The sequence below is a fragment of the Gracilinanus agilis genome, chromosome 3 (genome assembly GCF_016433145.1).
Source record: "Gracilinanus agilis isolate LMUSP501 chromosome 3, AgileGrace, whole genome shotgun sequence".
NCBI classification, from domain to species: Eukaryota; Metazoa; Chordata; class Mammalia; order Didelphimorphia; family Didelphidae; genus Gracilinanus; species Gracilinanus agilis.
This window is the reverse complement of record NC_058132.1, coordinates 501,189,258-501,204,240: the sequence shown is the minus strand read 5'-3', so window position 1 is coordinate 501,204,240 and position 14,983 is coordinate 501,189,258. Positions and strand designations below refer to the sequence as shown.

General features: G+C 33.9%; 1 protein-coding gene across 2 annotated transcripts in view; it reads right to left on the bottom strand.

The window, feature by feature from the left end:
- Positions 1–14,983, bottom strand: part of GCC2 (GRIP and coiled-coil domain containing 2) — a 50,482-nt gene that overhangs the window by 14,271 nt on the left and 21,228 nt on the right. For both annotated transcript variants that reach the window (XM_044670488.1, XM_044670487.1), the window contains 7 exons: positions 14,395–14,559; positions 12,485–12,589; positions 11,685–11,847; positions 9,493–9,593; positions 9,322–9,399; positions 6,820–6,957; positions 2,191–2,312 (listed from right to left, as the gene is read on the bottom strand). In XM_044670488.1, the coding sequence (XP_044526423.1) occupies positions 2,191–2,312; positions 6,820–6,957; positions 9,322–9,399; positions 9,493–9,593; positions 11,685–11,847; positions 12,485–12,589; positions 14,395–14,559 (872 nt within the window). The remainder of the gene's footprint in view (positions 1–2,190; positions 2,313–6,819; positions 6,958–9,321; positions 9,400–9,492; positions 9,594–11,684; positions 11,848–12,484; positions 12,590–14,394; positions 14,560–14,983) is intronic.

The window sequence follows — 14,983 nt, the reverse complement described above, 5'->3', positions numbered from 1 at the left end:
CATTTTTGTAAAACAGCCATTTTCCAATAAATGACCAAAGGATATGTACAAGCAGTTTTCAAAGGAAGATATTAAGATTATTAACATTATAATTATGAAAAATGTTATAATTAAAAATAAGAATAATTTGTGAGGTCTCATCTATCAGAATGGCGAAGATGAGAAAAGAAAAATTACAAATGTTGGTGGGACTCTGGGAAAACAGGTACATTAATGCTCTATTAGCAGAGCTAATAAATTAGTTCAGCTACTTTGGAAAGGAATTTGGAACTATGCCAAAAAAGTTACCAAACTGTGCATATACCCTTTAACCCAGCTATATCATATATCACTATTAGTAAGCTTATACATACCCCAAAGAAATCAGAGAGGAAAAGTATTTCTATATGCAAAAATATTTATGCAATTCTCTTCATGATAGTCAAAAACTGGAAACAAAACAGATTTCTTCCTATTGGGGAATAACTGAACAAATTAGGGCATATGAATATAATGGGATATCGTGCCAGAAGAAATGATCCATTTCAAAAGGAACTCAGAAGACCTTTAAGAACAAATGCAAGTGAGTAGAAACTGGAAAAAAATGCACTGATAACATTATAGAGAAAAATTATAAAAGACTTTAGAACTCTGATAAACATAATGATAAACTATGATTCTGAAAGGATGAAAATGGATCATGAAATTCACCTCTTGACCTACAGGTGATGAACTTAAAATGGATAAAGAGAAATGCATTTTTGGATTTGGCTAATGTGGGAATGTTTGGTCAGGCTGTGTAGATATGTTATCAGCTCACTCAAAGGAAAAGAGGGGGAGGTAGTGGAAAGGACAGATTAATTTTAAAAATCTTATAATTTAAAGTAAAAGACCTATTATTTTAGAAAGAATGTAGTTTCTCATAGGAATCCTTGTTCAATATTAAGTCTGGTGTGAACTTCGGGGTTTTGCTGGAGTAGGTATGCGAGCTGGGCAGCCTTTCAGGCAGCCATCTTGCAACATCACTCTCAAACACTCTCATTGTTTAGGGGCTTCCCTCCAAGGATGTAGACTGAAAACTAGCTATGCCTTTCTCCAGTGTTTCTTGTCACGTTCTGCCAATAGCTGTCTCAGGAAGGGGGAGGGAGTGGGTGGGAATGGAATCCATGCAACATGCTTGAAGCTTTCTTGCTTTCTTCTGACACTGTGAACACATCAGTAGAGACACTCTGTCAACCCCTTGCTCTTGCCATTATACCTAACCATCCTTTCTTCTTTCTTGTCATACAATCCCTTGATGATATTCTTTACTTCTATTCTCCTTTCCAAAGTTCCTCACTAGTTTTATACAGTAGCCTGCTCATACTCACCATGTGCCTCATTGCCCTCCGTGTGAAACTCGTTTTTGGAGGCAATGTTGTTCCATGTTCTCCTGACATATAGCAACACCAGTAAAATGTTACTATTGAAAAGACAGGCCTTTGCTTTCATGGGAAGTTTGGAGTCTGTAAAAATGCTTTGTAATTTCAGTAGGCTCTGCAATATTTTAGGCTCTGGAGAAAATCAGTACAAGGTCATCTCTAACAAGGAGCATCAAGAAAACCTTACCATCCACAGGGAACCTCTCCTCAATTTGGAGTTTGTCCTGGATCTCCTCCATCATAGTTGTGAATACCTCTGGTGAGCATACATATCTGCTTGTTTTATAACTTGTTTGATACTAATGATCAAAGGGGTCACTGAAGAGGATAATTTTGGTTATATCTTCCAAAACTCCTGAATGGTCTTGATGTGTGGATGGGAGACACCTTATTATTCTACCAGATTCAAAATTTTTTTCATTGTCACAAAACAATAAACACAATGGGTGTCTCATAGTCTATATTTTTCATTAAACTGTGATAAAAAAAATGTGGTTTATGTCAAAGGACCATTTGCAAAACCCAGCTCGTTGCCTACTAATAACCTCAATGAGAATGCCCTTGACTCATCTAACATGTGAAACTTTAAAAGTAAAAAGAAATAAATATATATTGTCCAAGAGAAACATATTCTTCCCTTTTATTTTATAATTTGACTTGCTTACATGGAAATTACTATTAATTAATTTGGTCCTACTTTCTTAAATTCTAAGGATTTTATGTAACATTCTATTTTATTCCTTACTTTTAATAGTAATTACTTATGCAGTAAAAGTTAAAAAAAAATTACCTTTCCTGTTTGGCTCCTTCTGTTTCACTCTGAGATAAAGATTTATTTTTTTGTTGTTTTAAAACATTATGAACCCGGACTTTGTAGCTCTCAAATTCAGAGGCAATGGTAGCTTGTTCTGCCTATAATATTTAAAATGAAAACAAAAGAAGAGAAACATATTTTGGTTTCAAATACAATATATCGGTTCCTTTTGTATTGAAGGGATTTATATATAGAAAGGAAAATTTTATGTAAGGGAGGGTGTGGGCAGGGAAAGAAACACTTATTTACTGAATGAATTTGTAATAAGTTTTAATGCAAGATTTATGTTGGGTTTTGCTTTTCTTATGCTCAGAAAAAAACAAATTATCTGAAAGAAGGGTTGTGTCTTATGATGCCCCTGACTCTGGTGATTTGCTTAATCTCTGGGCTTTAGTCTCACTATCTTTAAAATAAAGGGGTTGAAGAGGGGGATTTATAAGGTTCCTTCCAATACTAATATGCTTCACACACACTAGTAACTTAATTTAATATTTATAGGCTCAATATGTTATTTTTCAGTTTTTGGAATGTCATTAAGATTATTCAATGTTGTCACCATGTAAATATGAAAGGCAGAAAGTGCAGCAGATAGCTTTGGAAAGAGGAAGTCTTAGGTTCAAGACTTATCTCTAATATATCCTGGCTTGTGACTCTGGGCAAGTCACTTAACCTCTAAGTTAGTTGATTAATACTGATAGAAGAAGTTTCCATACTAGGAGTTCCCAATACCAATGAAACCATAGGTCTTGTCCAAACAATTCAATGTCATTACAATATTTTTTCCAGAAAAATAAATTAGAATACTTAAAAATTAAGCACCATACTCTAGAATACTGAGAGGGATAATAGATGAAAAATAATTATGATGAAAATTTAATTCCCAGAACACATTATCTTAAGTCAAGAAGCATTTATTGAGTGTCTTCTATGTGCCATACATTATGTTTAAATATGTTGGACATGAAAAGAAAGTAAAAAAAAAGTTCTTCAAGGAACTCACAATCTAACAGAGGAGCCAATGCAAAGAACTATGTATGGATGAGATAGATATAGTGTAAACTGGAGAAAATTTCAGAGGGGGGAAGGCGGCATGAGAGGCTCCTAGCGGAACATGAGAGACAGAGTATCCTGTATAAGAGAGAGCATGGAGGCCAATGTCATTGAACTGCAGAGTAGGAGTAAAGTATAAGACTGAAAAAGTAGCAAAGGGCCCTGTAATGAAGGACTTTAGATGACAAACAGAAAAAAGAGAAGAAAAAAAAGGGAAAAAAAGCCAAACAGATGATTTTATATTTGATCCTGGATTTATAAGGTAGCTACTGGAATTTACTAAATGGAAGGGAGAGATGACATAGTCCAGTCTATGCTCTAGGAAGATGACTGAAGAGTTAAGTGGAAGAATGGACTGGAATGGGAAGAGACTTAGGCAAGGAAAACAGCAAGGAGGCTTATGCAATAGTGCAGCTTTTGGGTGCTCAGTGTCTGCACCAGGGCGGCAGCAGTGTCAGAAGAGAGAAGGTAAGGAGGTCAATGAGAGGTTTTATAAAGGTAGAATAGCTAAGATGACTCAGTAGGGGTGGGGAGAGTGTGGCGCCCAAAATGACCCACTGGCTGAAAGTCTGTGTAACTGGGAGGACGATGGTACTTCTCACAGTAATAGAGAAATAAGAAGAGGAAAGTTTTTGAGGAAACAAAATGAGTTCAGTTTTGGACATGTTGAGTTTAAAATGTCTAGGAGACATAAATTTCGAGATGTCCAATAGGCAGTTGAAGATGTGAGACCTGAGATCAGGGAGAGTGGTTAGAGCTGCACAAACAGTTCTGAGGATCATCTGCATAGAGATGATAAATTGAATACATGAGAGCTGATGACATTACTAAGTGAAATTCTATAAAGGCAGAAAAAGAAGAGGGCTTGGGACAGAGTCTTGGAGGATATCCAGTTAGTAGGTGCTATTTAGAGGAAGATCTAGCAAAAAATATGGAGAAGGGGGCAGCTAGGTAGCACAGTGGATTGAGGGCCAGGCCTAGAGATAGGACGCCCTGGGTTTAAATCTGGCCTCAGACACTTTCTAGGTGAACCTGGACAAGTCACTTAACTCTAACTGCCTAGCCTTTACTGCTCTTCTGCCTTGGAACCGATACTTAATATAAATTCTAAGACAAGAAATTAAAGGTTTAAAAAGAATGAAGGAGTTATCAGAGAACCAGGAGAGTGGTGTGTCATAATAATCTAGAGAAGAAAATATTAGATAAGAGGATAATCAACAGAGTCAATGGCCTAGATAGGTCAAAAAGAATAAGAAAAGGCCACTTGTCAAATTTTAAACCGAAATTGTCAATTAAGAGATTTTTGAAAAAAAGAGATTATTGATAACTTTGGAGAAAGCAATTTCAGGAACATAATGAAGTCAGAAACAGACTGGAGAGTTGGAAAATGAGAGAAAAGGAAGTGGTGGGAAGGAGTCTAGGGGTCCTTCTCAAGAAGTTTAGTCACAAAAAAGAGGAGAGATATAGCTTTTGGGGACAGACAATTTAAGTCAGGCTTTTTTGAGGATGAGGGAGATCTATGTTTGTATCTATCAGGAAAGTAGCCATTAGTTATGGTGAGAGTGAAAATGAGTGAGAGGAGATAACGGAAGGGACAATTTGGAGAAAATAGAATGGATAGAGAGGGATTTGACTTGGCCAGGAGAAGGGCTATTTCTTCATATGAGACAGAGTGAAGGAGATCATGAGGGAAGACATCTGAATGAAGGGAAATGAGGAGGAGGGGATGAAAAGGGACCCTTAGCAAATGGCTCAATTTTTTCAGTGAAATACGAGGCAAGGTTCACAGCTCAGAGGATAGGGAGGGGCACAATGGGAGGTTTGAGGAGAGATGAAAATATTTGGAAAAGCTGCTGTGTTAAGTAGAATAGTAAATAGATTTGGAAGGTTTAGATGTATCGGCTTGCTAGTGAAGACTCAGTCATAATTACATAACAAAAATCTGTAGTGGATCCCAAGGGAAATTTTGCAAAAAATTCCCTTTTAGTCCAAAAAATATAACCTTTCTATGGAATTAATGACATCTCATTCTTTTGGGTACTATTTGACCAATAGTTATAGTTATCTCTGAAGATAAAGTTTTTTGAAACAAAAAGAAATACCTTAACATGTCCTATTTTCCCTGAAAAGTAATGAACTCTGTCACAACTTTTATTAGACTTCTTCAACTCCTATTTTGCAAATATTTAAGACTGAGAACCAATGAATAGTCTCTAAAAACAAATTGGTAAAACTATTAAAAATGGAAACAGCAAAGCAAGGTTCAAATAGAAAACAGTATAGATATGCTTATATTTTTCTATTTAACCACACTCTGATTCATAAGTTACTTACACGGACTTATTATCCAAATGTCAGTTTATAATTGGGTTGAATTATTTGGCATTTTTCCAAAATAGCCCAAAGGTCACGGGACATTCTTTATTCATTATTTTTCACCTATAAAATAGCACTCATACTGGCATATTGTGTTTTGAAAATGCTTCTTCTAAATAAACTGTTGGCAGGAAATGAAATTTGGTGTACCTAATTTAAAAAAAAAAAGGGAATTCTAGGCACCTGATCATGTTTTCTTGCTCCTGAGAAAGATATTATAGAGGAAGGAGGAAAGGATAGAAAGAGATGAAAAACAACAAACCTAATAGAAAATGACTTGATTTTATTTTCTGCTTGTTAGGAACAATCATTCTAAAGGAAATGCATTTCTTTCCAATTATTGGTACTAATGTGACTAATTTTGGGGTGGTGGTGGGATCTAGACTTGTGATCTAACCAAGATGAAGAACTCCCTCAATTGAAGAAAAAGTATGCAAACTCCAAGTTATAGTCTTTTCTATAGGGTTGCATGGGATTGGAATGTTAAGTATTTTAATCATAATCTTACACTTAATATATGTTGGGGGCAACACTTGAACTATTTCTCAGATAACTATTTGGCAATCAGCAAGGATTTAAGAATGTGTAGAAATCAATCAATCAATAAAATAAGCATTTATGTAGTATCTACTATGAACCAGGAATGATGAATCTTAATTTGAAATGATCAAAAATGATGAATTCATTTTCCTACTTAAATATTTTACCATTTTCTGAACATTCTTTTGGGATTCAATAATTTTATCCCAGCTAAAGTTCAGTTCAAAACATAATTCTTGTTCTTTTACTTTCTGGCTTTCCTTTTGAAACTTAAAATAACTGTCATTTCCATCAACTAGAGTAGTATGATCCTTTATTTTATGATGGGTTGATATAATGAAAAAATAAGTCCACTGACTTAATATTAGCTATATCAAGGACACAATGAAGAATTGCACTTCCATACATTTTTGCTATTGTACATTAATTGGGATAAATTATTAATTTGCATTTAGAATAATAAACATAATTAATAATAATAGAAAAATAAGCTTTGATGGGCAAAAAGTCATGTGTTTATGGATTTCATTTAGGGCTTTAAGTGACTAGGTTCTACCCTAAAAAGGTAAGGAAATTCATTTATGAAACACTAGAGAATGAATATTATATAATGAGTTACTTCTAATTTGTATGAAGTACCTTAGCTGTGTTGCATTCTTCTTGTAGAATTGTGATTTTCTGGTGGTAAGAACTTAGGGTACGCTGGTGTTGCTCTACAGAAGTCCTCAGTTGTTCCTGGATTTTGTGTTTTTCTGATGTTACTTCAGCTAATTGAATCTGAAAAAATATTCTTGTTTCACAATACTGGCAGTAAATCAATTTCTGAGTGATGCATTTGGAAAATTTTTATTTTAAAATAAGCTGTAATAAGAGATGCTATACTAAAAGAATAAATAAAAAATAAACTATATTTTAAGAGATGCATTTTAAGCTAGATGATAATATTTGAAGGCTTCATCTAAATAGTGAATAAAGTGTAATTTAAAAATGAGATATTCACTACTAACAATGAACCTAGGGCAAGAAGAAATAAACTTCCCAGGAAAATAAGTAATATAATCCTTATTAATTCCTGACTTTTCTTTTCAATCAGAAATAATGATCATACAGATTAAAAACAAGTTGCCATGGTATGGATATTACCTTTTAATATTTATCTCAAACCCAAGAAACTATCAATTTACTTTTAAAACTTAAGTTTTATAAATTAAATTGTAGTCTCTGGGGGCTGTCTCTAAGATTCCAGCAGCAAGCTGGAGAACTAGACTCTATGGTGCTCTCTTGTGGTTTGTTCCTACTACCACTTCCCTTCCTCTCTGGGCTGGAGTTTTTTCACAATGAAGCTTAAACTGTAATAAAGGATAAAGGACTTTCCTTTTACTCTTGTTCTACTCTTAAAATAATATATTACTTCCTTTAGGCATTTTAAAGGATTTTTACTACCAAGAACTAAAATAAAAGACAAATATTAAAATTACACAGCTGTAGGATTCTTAAATGTTAATCAGGGTCCTTTCCATTTGTTCTATAGAGATTAGACCCTAACTCCCTCTAAGTCCTCCCTCTAGCCTATTAGATTTTGTCTGGAATAAACTGACCCAATCATGTTTACTGCTGATATGAATTAGACTTGGAAATGATGACATAAGTCATAGTCTTTCAAGAATCTTCTTCTTCATACTGTTCTAGGTGTAGGAATCCTATATCTATGCCAAGATGCTCTCCCTATGCTCTTTTTCACTTATGAAGGGGAATCCTTCTTTAGGTTTCAGTCTGGCAAAGAAAAAATGACTACCTCCCTTCATCCTAGATCATTCTAGATACAGACAACTTAAAGCCTGCATATTCCTGGACTCTCCAAACAATAAAAACCTTTCCTATTCTTCAAGGTTTATGCCTGAAACTTTGACCTTCCTGCCTGCCTTTGGTAGCCCCCAACTATACTCTCCAAGAGATTTCAAAAGCTCTGACCTTAGGCATATACTTTTGCCTTGGACCTATCTTCTTTCTCTCCTGGTCGATCTGCCTCACATACACTTGTTAGCTATTTTTAATAGCTGTTTCTATTCTTTGTGGCAAAATTTGTTTCTTTACCATATTGCTCTAGATATGGATTTACAAATCTCTTCTATGGAGGTCAATGGGTCTAGGACCATGCAATTTAGGCAACCATCCATGTTACTCTCCATAGGGATTCAAGATCTTCTGTTTTGCCAGATTTCACAAAAGGAAGGGAAAAAAAATCCATTTACTGATTAGGCTAGCAATAATCAATAAATTAATGGCCAGTGATCTCTTTTGGTGATTAATAACATAGTCATTCTGCATTGTGAGTCTTTAAATACAACTGTGGAAGCTCATTATTCAGCCATCCCTAAGACATCTCTAATTGGTGGATACTAATGAAGGGGTGGCTAATATTTTCCAGTCCCTCCCTGATAACCTCATGATGATGAAATCACATGCCAAATCACAGAACTACAGTATCCTTGATTTTCTATATGAAGAAGTCAAGTTGGACCTGGGCAAGATTGACTTTCTCCCCTTCATCCCAATAAGGGAATCAAGGATGCTTCCCTGACATATTTGGTCCAAACTAGTTTTTGTTTACTAGACAGGAAGAAGCTTATAGTCTCAATCTTAATTATCCCAATTTCAGAAGCTGTTTTGGGGCAGGGAATGTGAGGGTATTCCTAGGACTGTTGGGGCAAAGGGATGAGGAAAAAGGCATGAAAAAAAATTAAAGATTCCTAATAGAAATCAAACAATACAGTATTAAGGATACATTTTCTCACTTGCTACATAAAATTAATGAGCAAAAAATTCCCTCCGTCAACAAATGACAAATCATGCCGCAGAAAAATATGGTTTGGAAACATGTTTACTTAGTTTTGTATAGAATATCATTATGGCTTTTCAATGTTATCTTTAATGAAGATAACTCAATTATTTATAAGCAGTATATCTACCATCTTATTGTTTAAAGTCCATAAGCTAAACAATTATTCATTGATTACATTTCAAAACATTTAATATAGTCCACAGATTGAAGAATTTTGCTTAATAAATGTCTATTTAGGAACATGCACAAGAGTAATCCTATTTTCCAATGAGAAAATTTATTATTTAAATGAACCTTACTTTATAGACTTCAACTTGCTGCTGGTTTGCTTCTAGTTCACCTTTTAAAGATGCGTGAAGTTTTAGCTGATTGGTCTCCTGAAGAATGAAAATTTTGGTTAATTAGCAAAAAGTTAACAAATGGGTTATAGAAACTATTAAAATATAAAGTCAAGAAAGAAATTAACATACAGCTTGTTTTGATTCTTTCAGTTCTTTTTTTGTTTTCACTAGTAGCTGCTTGATTTTGGTGTTTTTATCCTCAGCTTGTGTTAATGAGGACTGAAGTGAACCTAGTGTAAGAAAAACAAGTTTTAGAAGCAAAAAATCAAGATCATTTTCTGAGTTGTTTTAAATTGAACTTTATTTTAAAACTAAAAGGATAATCACTATAAAACCAATAACTTTTTAAGAACAAAAATACTTTATATTCTGAAGGGCTAATAAAGACCACAAAAATTAAATTGTGACTAATGAATTAAGCATCAAGGCAGGTTATAACACTTATTTGATGCTTCTACTTTGTAGCCTTTACATTTTATTGCAATATTTGCTTTGTGAAATATCTTTTGATACCACATGGTTAGAACAATTTATACTACACAAATACATGAAAGGTATGTCATGGCCTTGTATCTAATAAACATGAATTTGTAAGTATATTCTAGCAATTTTTTATTCTTTTGCTATAATTCAGATTCTAGACTATGCATATGTAACTTAAGATTTTTTGTTATTGTTTTCTATTGATCATATTATGTCTATTTAGTATAATAGTTTTACAAACTTTTTAAATGTCTTCATTATTTCTCTCTATTATCTGCAATCAGATAGATTATTTCTAAAACTGATTTCACATCTGGACTAGATGACTTCTAATATTTCACTTTTCTCAAACTCTACTAAAATAATGTAATTTTTTTTCCTGCTCAAAAACCTTCAAGGCTTCAAAAATCTCAATGACCTGTAAAATGAAAATCAAATTCTTCTATAGTGTTATCCAATGAAACATACTTTTCCACACTCATTTCCCCATCTTTCTTTTTTTTTTTCTTAAAAAAAAAAAATCTTTACCTTCTGCCTTAGAATAGATACTATGTATTAGTTCCAAGGCAGAAGAGAAGTAAGGGCTAGGCAATTGGGGTTAAGTAACTTGTCCAGGGTCACATAGCTAGGAAGTATTTCCTGAGGCCATATTTGAACCCAGGACCTCCTGTCTCCAGGTCTAGTTCTCTATCTATAGTCCTAGCTGCCCCTTCCCATAACTTTCTAATCTCATTTCCCATGACTACTTCTTAACAAGAACTGTGCGAATTCCAGCCAAATCATTCTTCTCCACAATGTCTTCTAAACCCACTATGTTTATTTCTTCTTTTAAACCTTTCTTTATTTCATACTCCCTTTATTTTATAGTTCAAGATCCACCTTCTTTGTGTGAAAGCCTCAAACATTCTAATATGTGCTGATCTCTCTAATTCTCTGGGCTCTTATATCACATATTTTCAGTATTTCTCTGTAAGCTTCAATCATATTCTACCCTGCACTGCAATTTAAATTTTCACTATTGCCTTTCTTGTGTCCCCAGTTGGAGTGTAAGGTCCTTAAAGACACATTCATTTTTTGTGTACTTCACAGTATGTCTTATAGGACACAAGCACTGACATATGAATAATCCTTAATCTCCCATCTCTAAAACAAAGTAAATTTTGAAAACTGAAATTTGTTGATAAAATCATAGAAATTCAGAATTAAGAGGGACAGAGATAATTTATTTCAATGATTACCCTAAGCGCAAACCTAATTTATAAAACCCTGACAAGCCATTATCTAGCCTACATCTGACTTTTTTTTTTCCCTTTTACCCTTATCTTCTGTCTTGGAGTCAATACCGTGTATTGGCTCCAAGGCAGAAGAGTGGTAAGGGTAGGCAATGGGGGGGTCAAGTGACTTGCCCAGGGTCACGCACCCGGGAAGTGTCTGAGGCCAGATTTGAACCTAGGACCTCCCCCATCTCTGGGCCTGGCTTCCACACCACTGAGCTACCCAGCTGCCCCCTACATCTGACTTTAATAATGGGGTATCCTGAGGCAGCCCAATACATTCTGGGATAGCTCCAAGTGTTAGGAAACTTTGCCTTACAAAAGAATAAAACCTGACTGCTTTGTTTCTACACAATGGCTACAAAGGACAGAACTAGGATCAACAGTTTAGTACTTCTCCCACTTGACAGTCCTTCAAATATTTGAAGATGCAGCCAAGTTCCTGTCAGTTCTTCTCTGGGTTTAATATGCCTTTCCAATATCGCCTGTTTTGTTCAATCAATCCTTGTATAGTATGCTTTCAAGTTATAAGAAAAGAGAAAACTGAGTTTACATTTTACTCACTTGTTTCTTCCTGTAGGGTTTCTTGTTTTTGTTTATAAATTTTAATTTCTTGTTCTAAATCTTCAATTCTGCTGTTTTGATCAGTAATGGTATGATTCAGTTCTTTCACTAAACGTTCATAATTAGCTATTTCCATGTCCATCAATGTAGTTTGCTGAGCATCCTGCATATTTTATATATAGAAGATCCACATAAAATTCCAAATCAGTTAAAAAATGTTTTAATTATAAAAAAAATTATCAGTAGTGAAAATAAAACCCCTGAAATTATTTTATATATCAGTGCCTAAAACCAAAGACTAATTCTCATTCATTTAGTTTTAATTTTTATTAAGATTTCCTTATATTTATTTTAGTTTGTTCTCTTACATGCACAAAATAATTTTCTAAATATTTCTATTTTAATTAAATTTGGTGACTTTTATTGATTTTTCCATTGTCGTTGATATTTTTTCAAATATAGATAAATCAAATGTATATATTTTGAAAATTGGAAAGTAATTAGGTTTTCCCCCTTTACTACAGTTGCTTACAAAAGAAAAAGTAAGATTTCTATGCATTACTTCAAAATAGGTAAAATTATAAAAGGGGCAGAGGCACTCACAAGGAAGGCAGGCACTTGCAGAATATATTAATTTTTTTCCATTTTTATGAGGGTACTATTTTAGAAATTACTAACTTTATACAACAAAAATTTAGAAACTTAAAAGAGCTTATAAAATATTTCTTCTCAAAGTAATGGGAACATTTGGTCCTATGACCATGTGGCTTTCAAAATTGAACAAATGGGGCTTATTTTACCTTCTTAACCATCTCTAACTCTTGTATGGTTTTCTGAAGATGTTTCTTTTCCTTCTGAAGCTGTACCTGAAGCTCTTCAAATTCCTTTAAAGTATTAGTATGCTCCTAAAAATCAGAACAAAACTATTAAAAAAAGTATTTGCAACCAGGTTACTCAAATGAAGTTAACCTTATAGTAGACAGGACCTGTAACCTCAGTAGTAAAAGGGACTCCCAGATGAGGAAACTCCCTCTATCAGTGCAGACTGGCATTTTTTCCTTTAGTTTATAGACTTAAGAGTTATCTAGAACACAAAGAGTTAGTTAAGTGACTAAAGGTTCAAACAGCCAATATGTCAAAGGTCAGAGCTTCCTGGCTCCCAGGCCAGTTCTTTATCCATTATATCACATGCTGCCTCTTTACTTTTGTGATACTTTATACACAAATGTTTTAATTTGTGTTTAAATTCATCTGAATTTACTAAATATTCTATTCAATTTTTATAATTCTTTCCTTTAAGTATATAAAATCATATCCTTTACATTCAACTCAACAGTTGGCAAATACTCAAGATTTAATGAATATCATGTCATATCTGCTGATTATTTCTTCAGAGAGCCCTTTTTTCATTTAAACAATATTGTGAATATTTATCTCAAAACAGAGAATCCTAAAACTAGAAGAGAACTAGCTCAGAGGTCATCTAGTCCAAAGCTCAATCAACATATTATTTTCTTCAACAATATTGATAAACAGTCATTTGCCCACATTTAAAAGAAGTTCTTTATAGCTGAAATCTGTAGCCCAGCTTTGGAGAAAGTAGACTATCATCATGACAGATCTTCAAATATCTAAACAGACAACTATCAGATATAATCTCCCTTCTTTTGGACTCTATAATTCCATAGGTCATATTAGTTTTTGTGGAAGATATATTAATTTGGCTTGCAATTCATATCTTTTGATCTTTATGAACTACTGTCTTTCCCAATCTCCCTCAATCTTGTACTAGTGCAGCTAAATTTTTGAACCTGAATTGACTTTACATTTATTACTAATAATTTTTATTATTTGGTTTGGTCAATTGTTCCTGTTTGTCAAGACATTTATTGGATTCTAGTTCTGTCATGTAAAACAGCTTTCCCTCCATGTCTGTCACTGTAACATTTTTGAAAATATGTACCAATTAGCACCATCAGAAAGGTGGGGGGAAAGATGGGATATTATAGCAAGCTGCTAGGGACACCTCCAGGATAATACTGATTCAAAATCATTATTAGGCAGGCAAGGCTATTCAACCAATTATTAATCCAGTCAACTGTACAACCATCATCTTGTCCACAAGAATACAGCATATTACTTTACCTTTCTAGGGTTATTATACATTACTCCTCCTCATGAATTTTAGTGTCTAATCAACTAGCCTTACTGCTATTCTTCACACAGGCTACTCCATTTCCCATCTCTGTATCTTTGTATAGGTTGTCCCCCAAGACCTGGAATTCACTCTCTTTACACAAAATCTCTTGGAATTCCTAGTTTTCCTCAAAGCTCAGATTAAGCACCACCTTCTAAATGAGGATCTTCTTGATTCTATCCAATTGTTCCTTGGCTTGTATATATTTTGTCTAATCACATACATATTTGTCTTCTCCAAAAAAAAAAAGCTCTTTGAAAGGAGGATTCATTTAATTATTGCCTTTGTATTCTCAGTAGTTGGCATATGGTGGACAATAAATGCTAGTTGACTGTGTATCATGCTAAGTGTTTGTTGAACTGAATATAACATGTATTCCTATATGAGAATGTCAGATACCTTACTGAAATCCAAGGATATTGTATATACAGAATTCCCTTAATTTACCAAATTAGTAATTTAAAATGAGAATTAAAAAAACAAATGCTTAAGTGGACTTTACATCTAAATTACCTTTATCTTTTGCTCTCTTTGAAGTTTTTCAGTTTCCAATTCTTTGTCCACTGTGACCTTCGCTCTCTGAACTTCCAAAATTTGAGCCTCTAACATCTTGACATTAGACTGTAGAGTTTCAATATGTGCTAGGAGAGTTTCATTATCAGAGCTCAGCTTGTCACACTAAAATGACAAATCATTTAGGACTGTGAATCAAGAAATCAACATTTCTTTATACTGTGATGTTGCCTAAGGAAGGGCAAACTGTCCCAAGTAGGAAATGGAGCAAAACAAAGCTTCTTTGCTGAAGAAGAATAGGAACAAATTCATGAATGGCTGCTGTACTTCTAGCATAGGCAAGCTAGGAAGCCTCATACTGGAAACAGGACCAGGGAGGGATAGGATAAGGGGAGAATAGATTTCAAATGAATAGAAATTTGAAAAGTAAATTTGCTTTTCTTTAAGATAAAAATTTCAAAACTAATTCTACAGCATAGAATATATAATAAAATATCCTTGTAAAGATGTCACTGTCAGTATTGATAGGAACACTTTTTTTTATGTTCTATCAGGAAGAGTAAGAGATGCGATGCTATCAACCCTACAA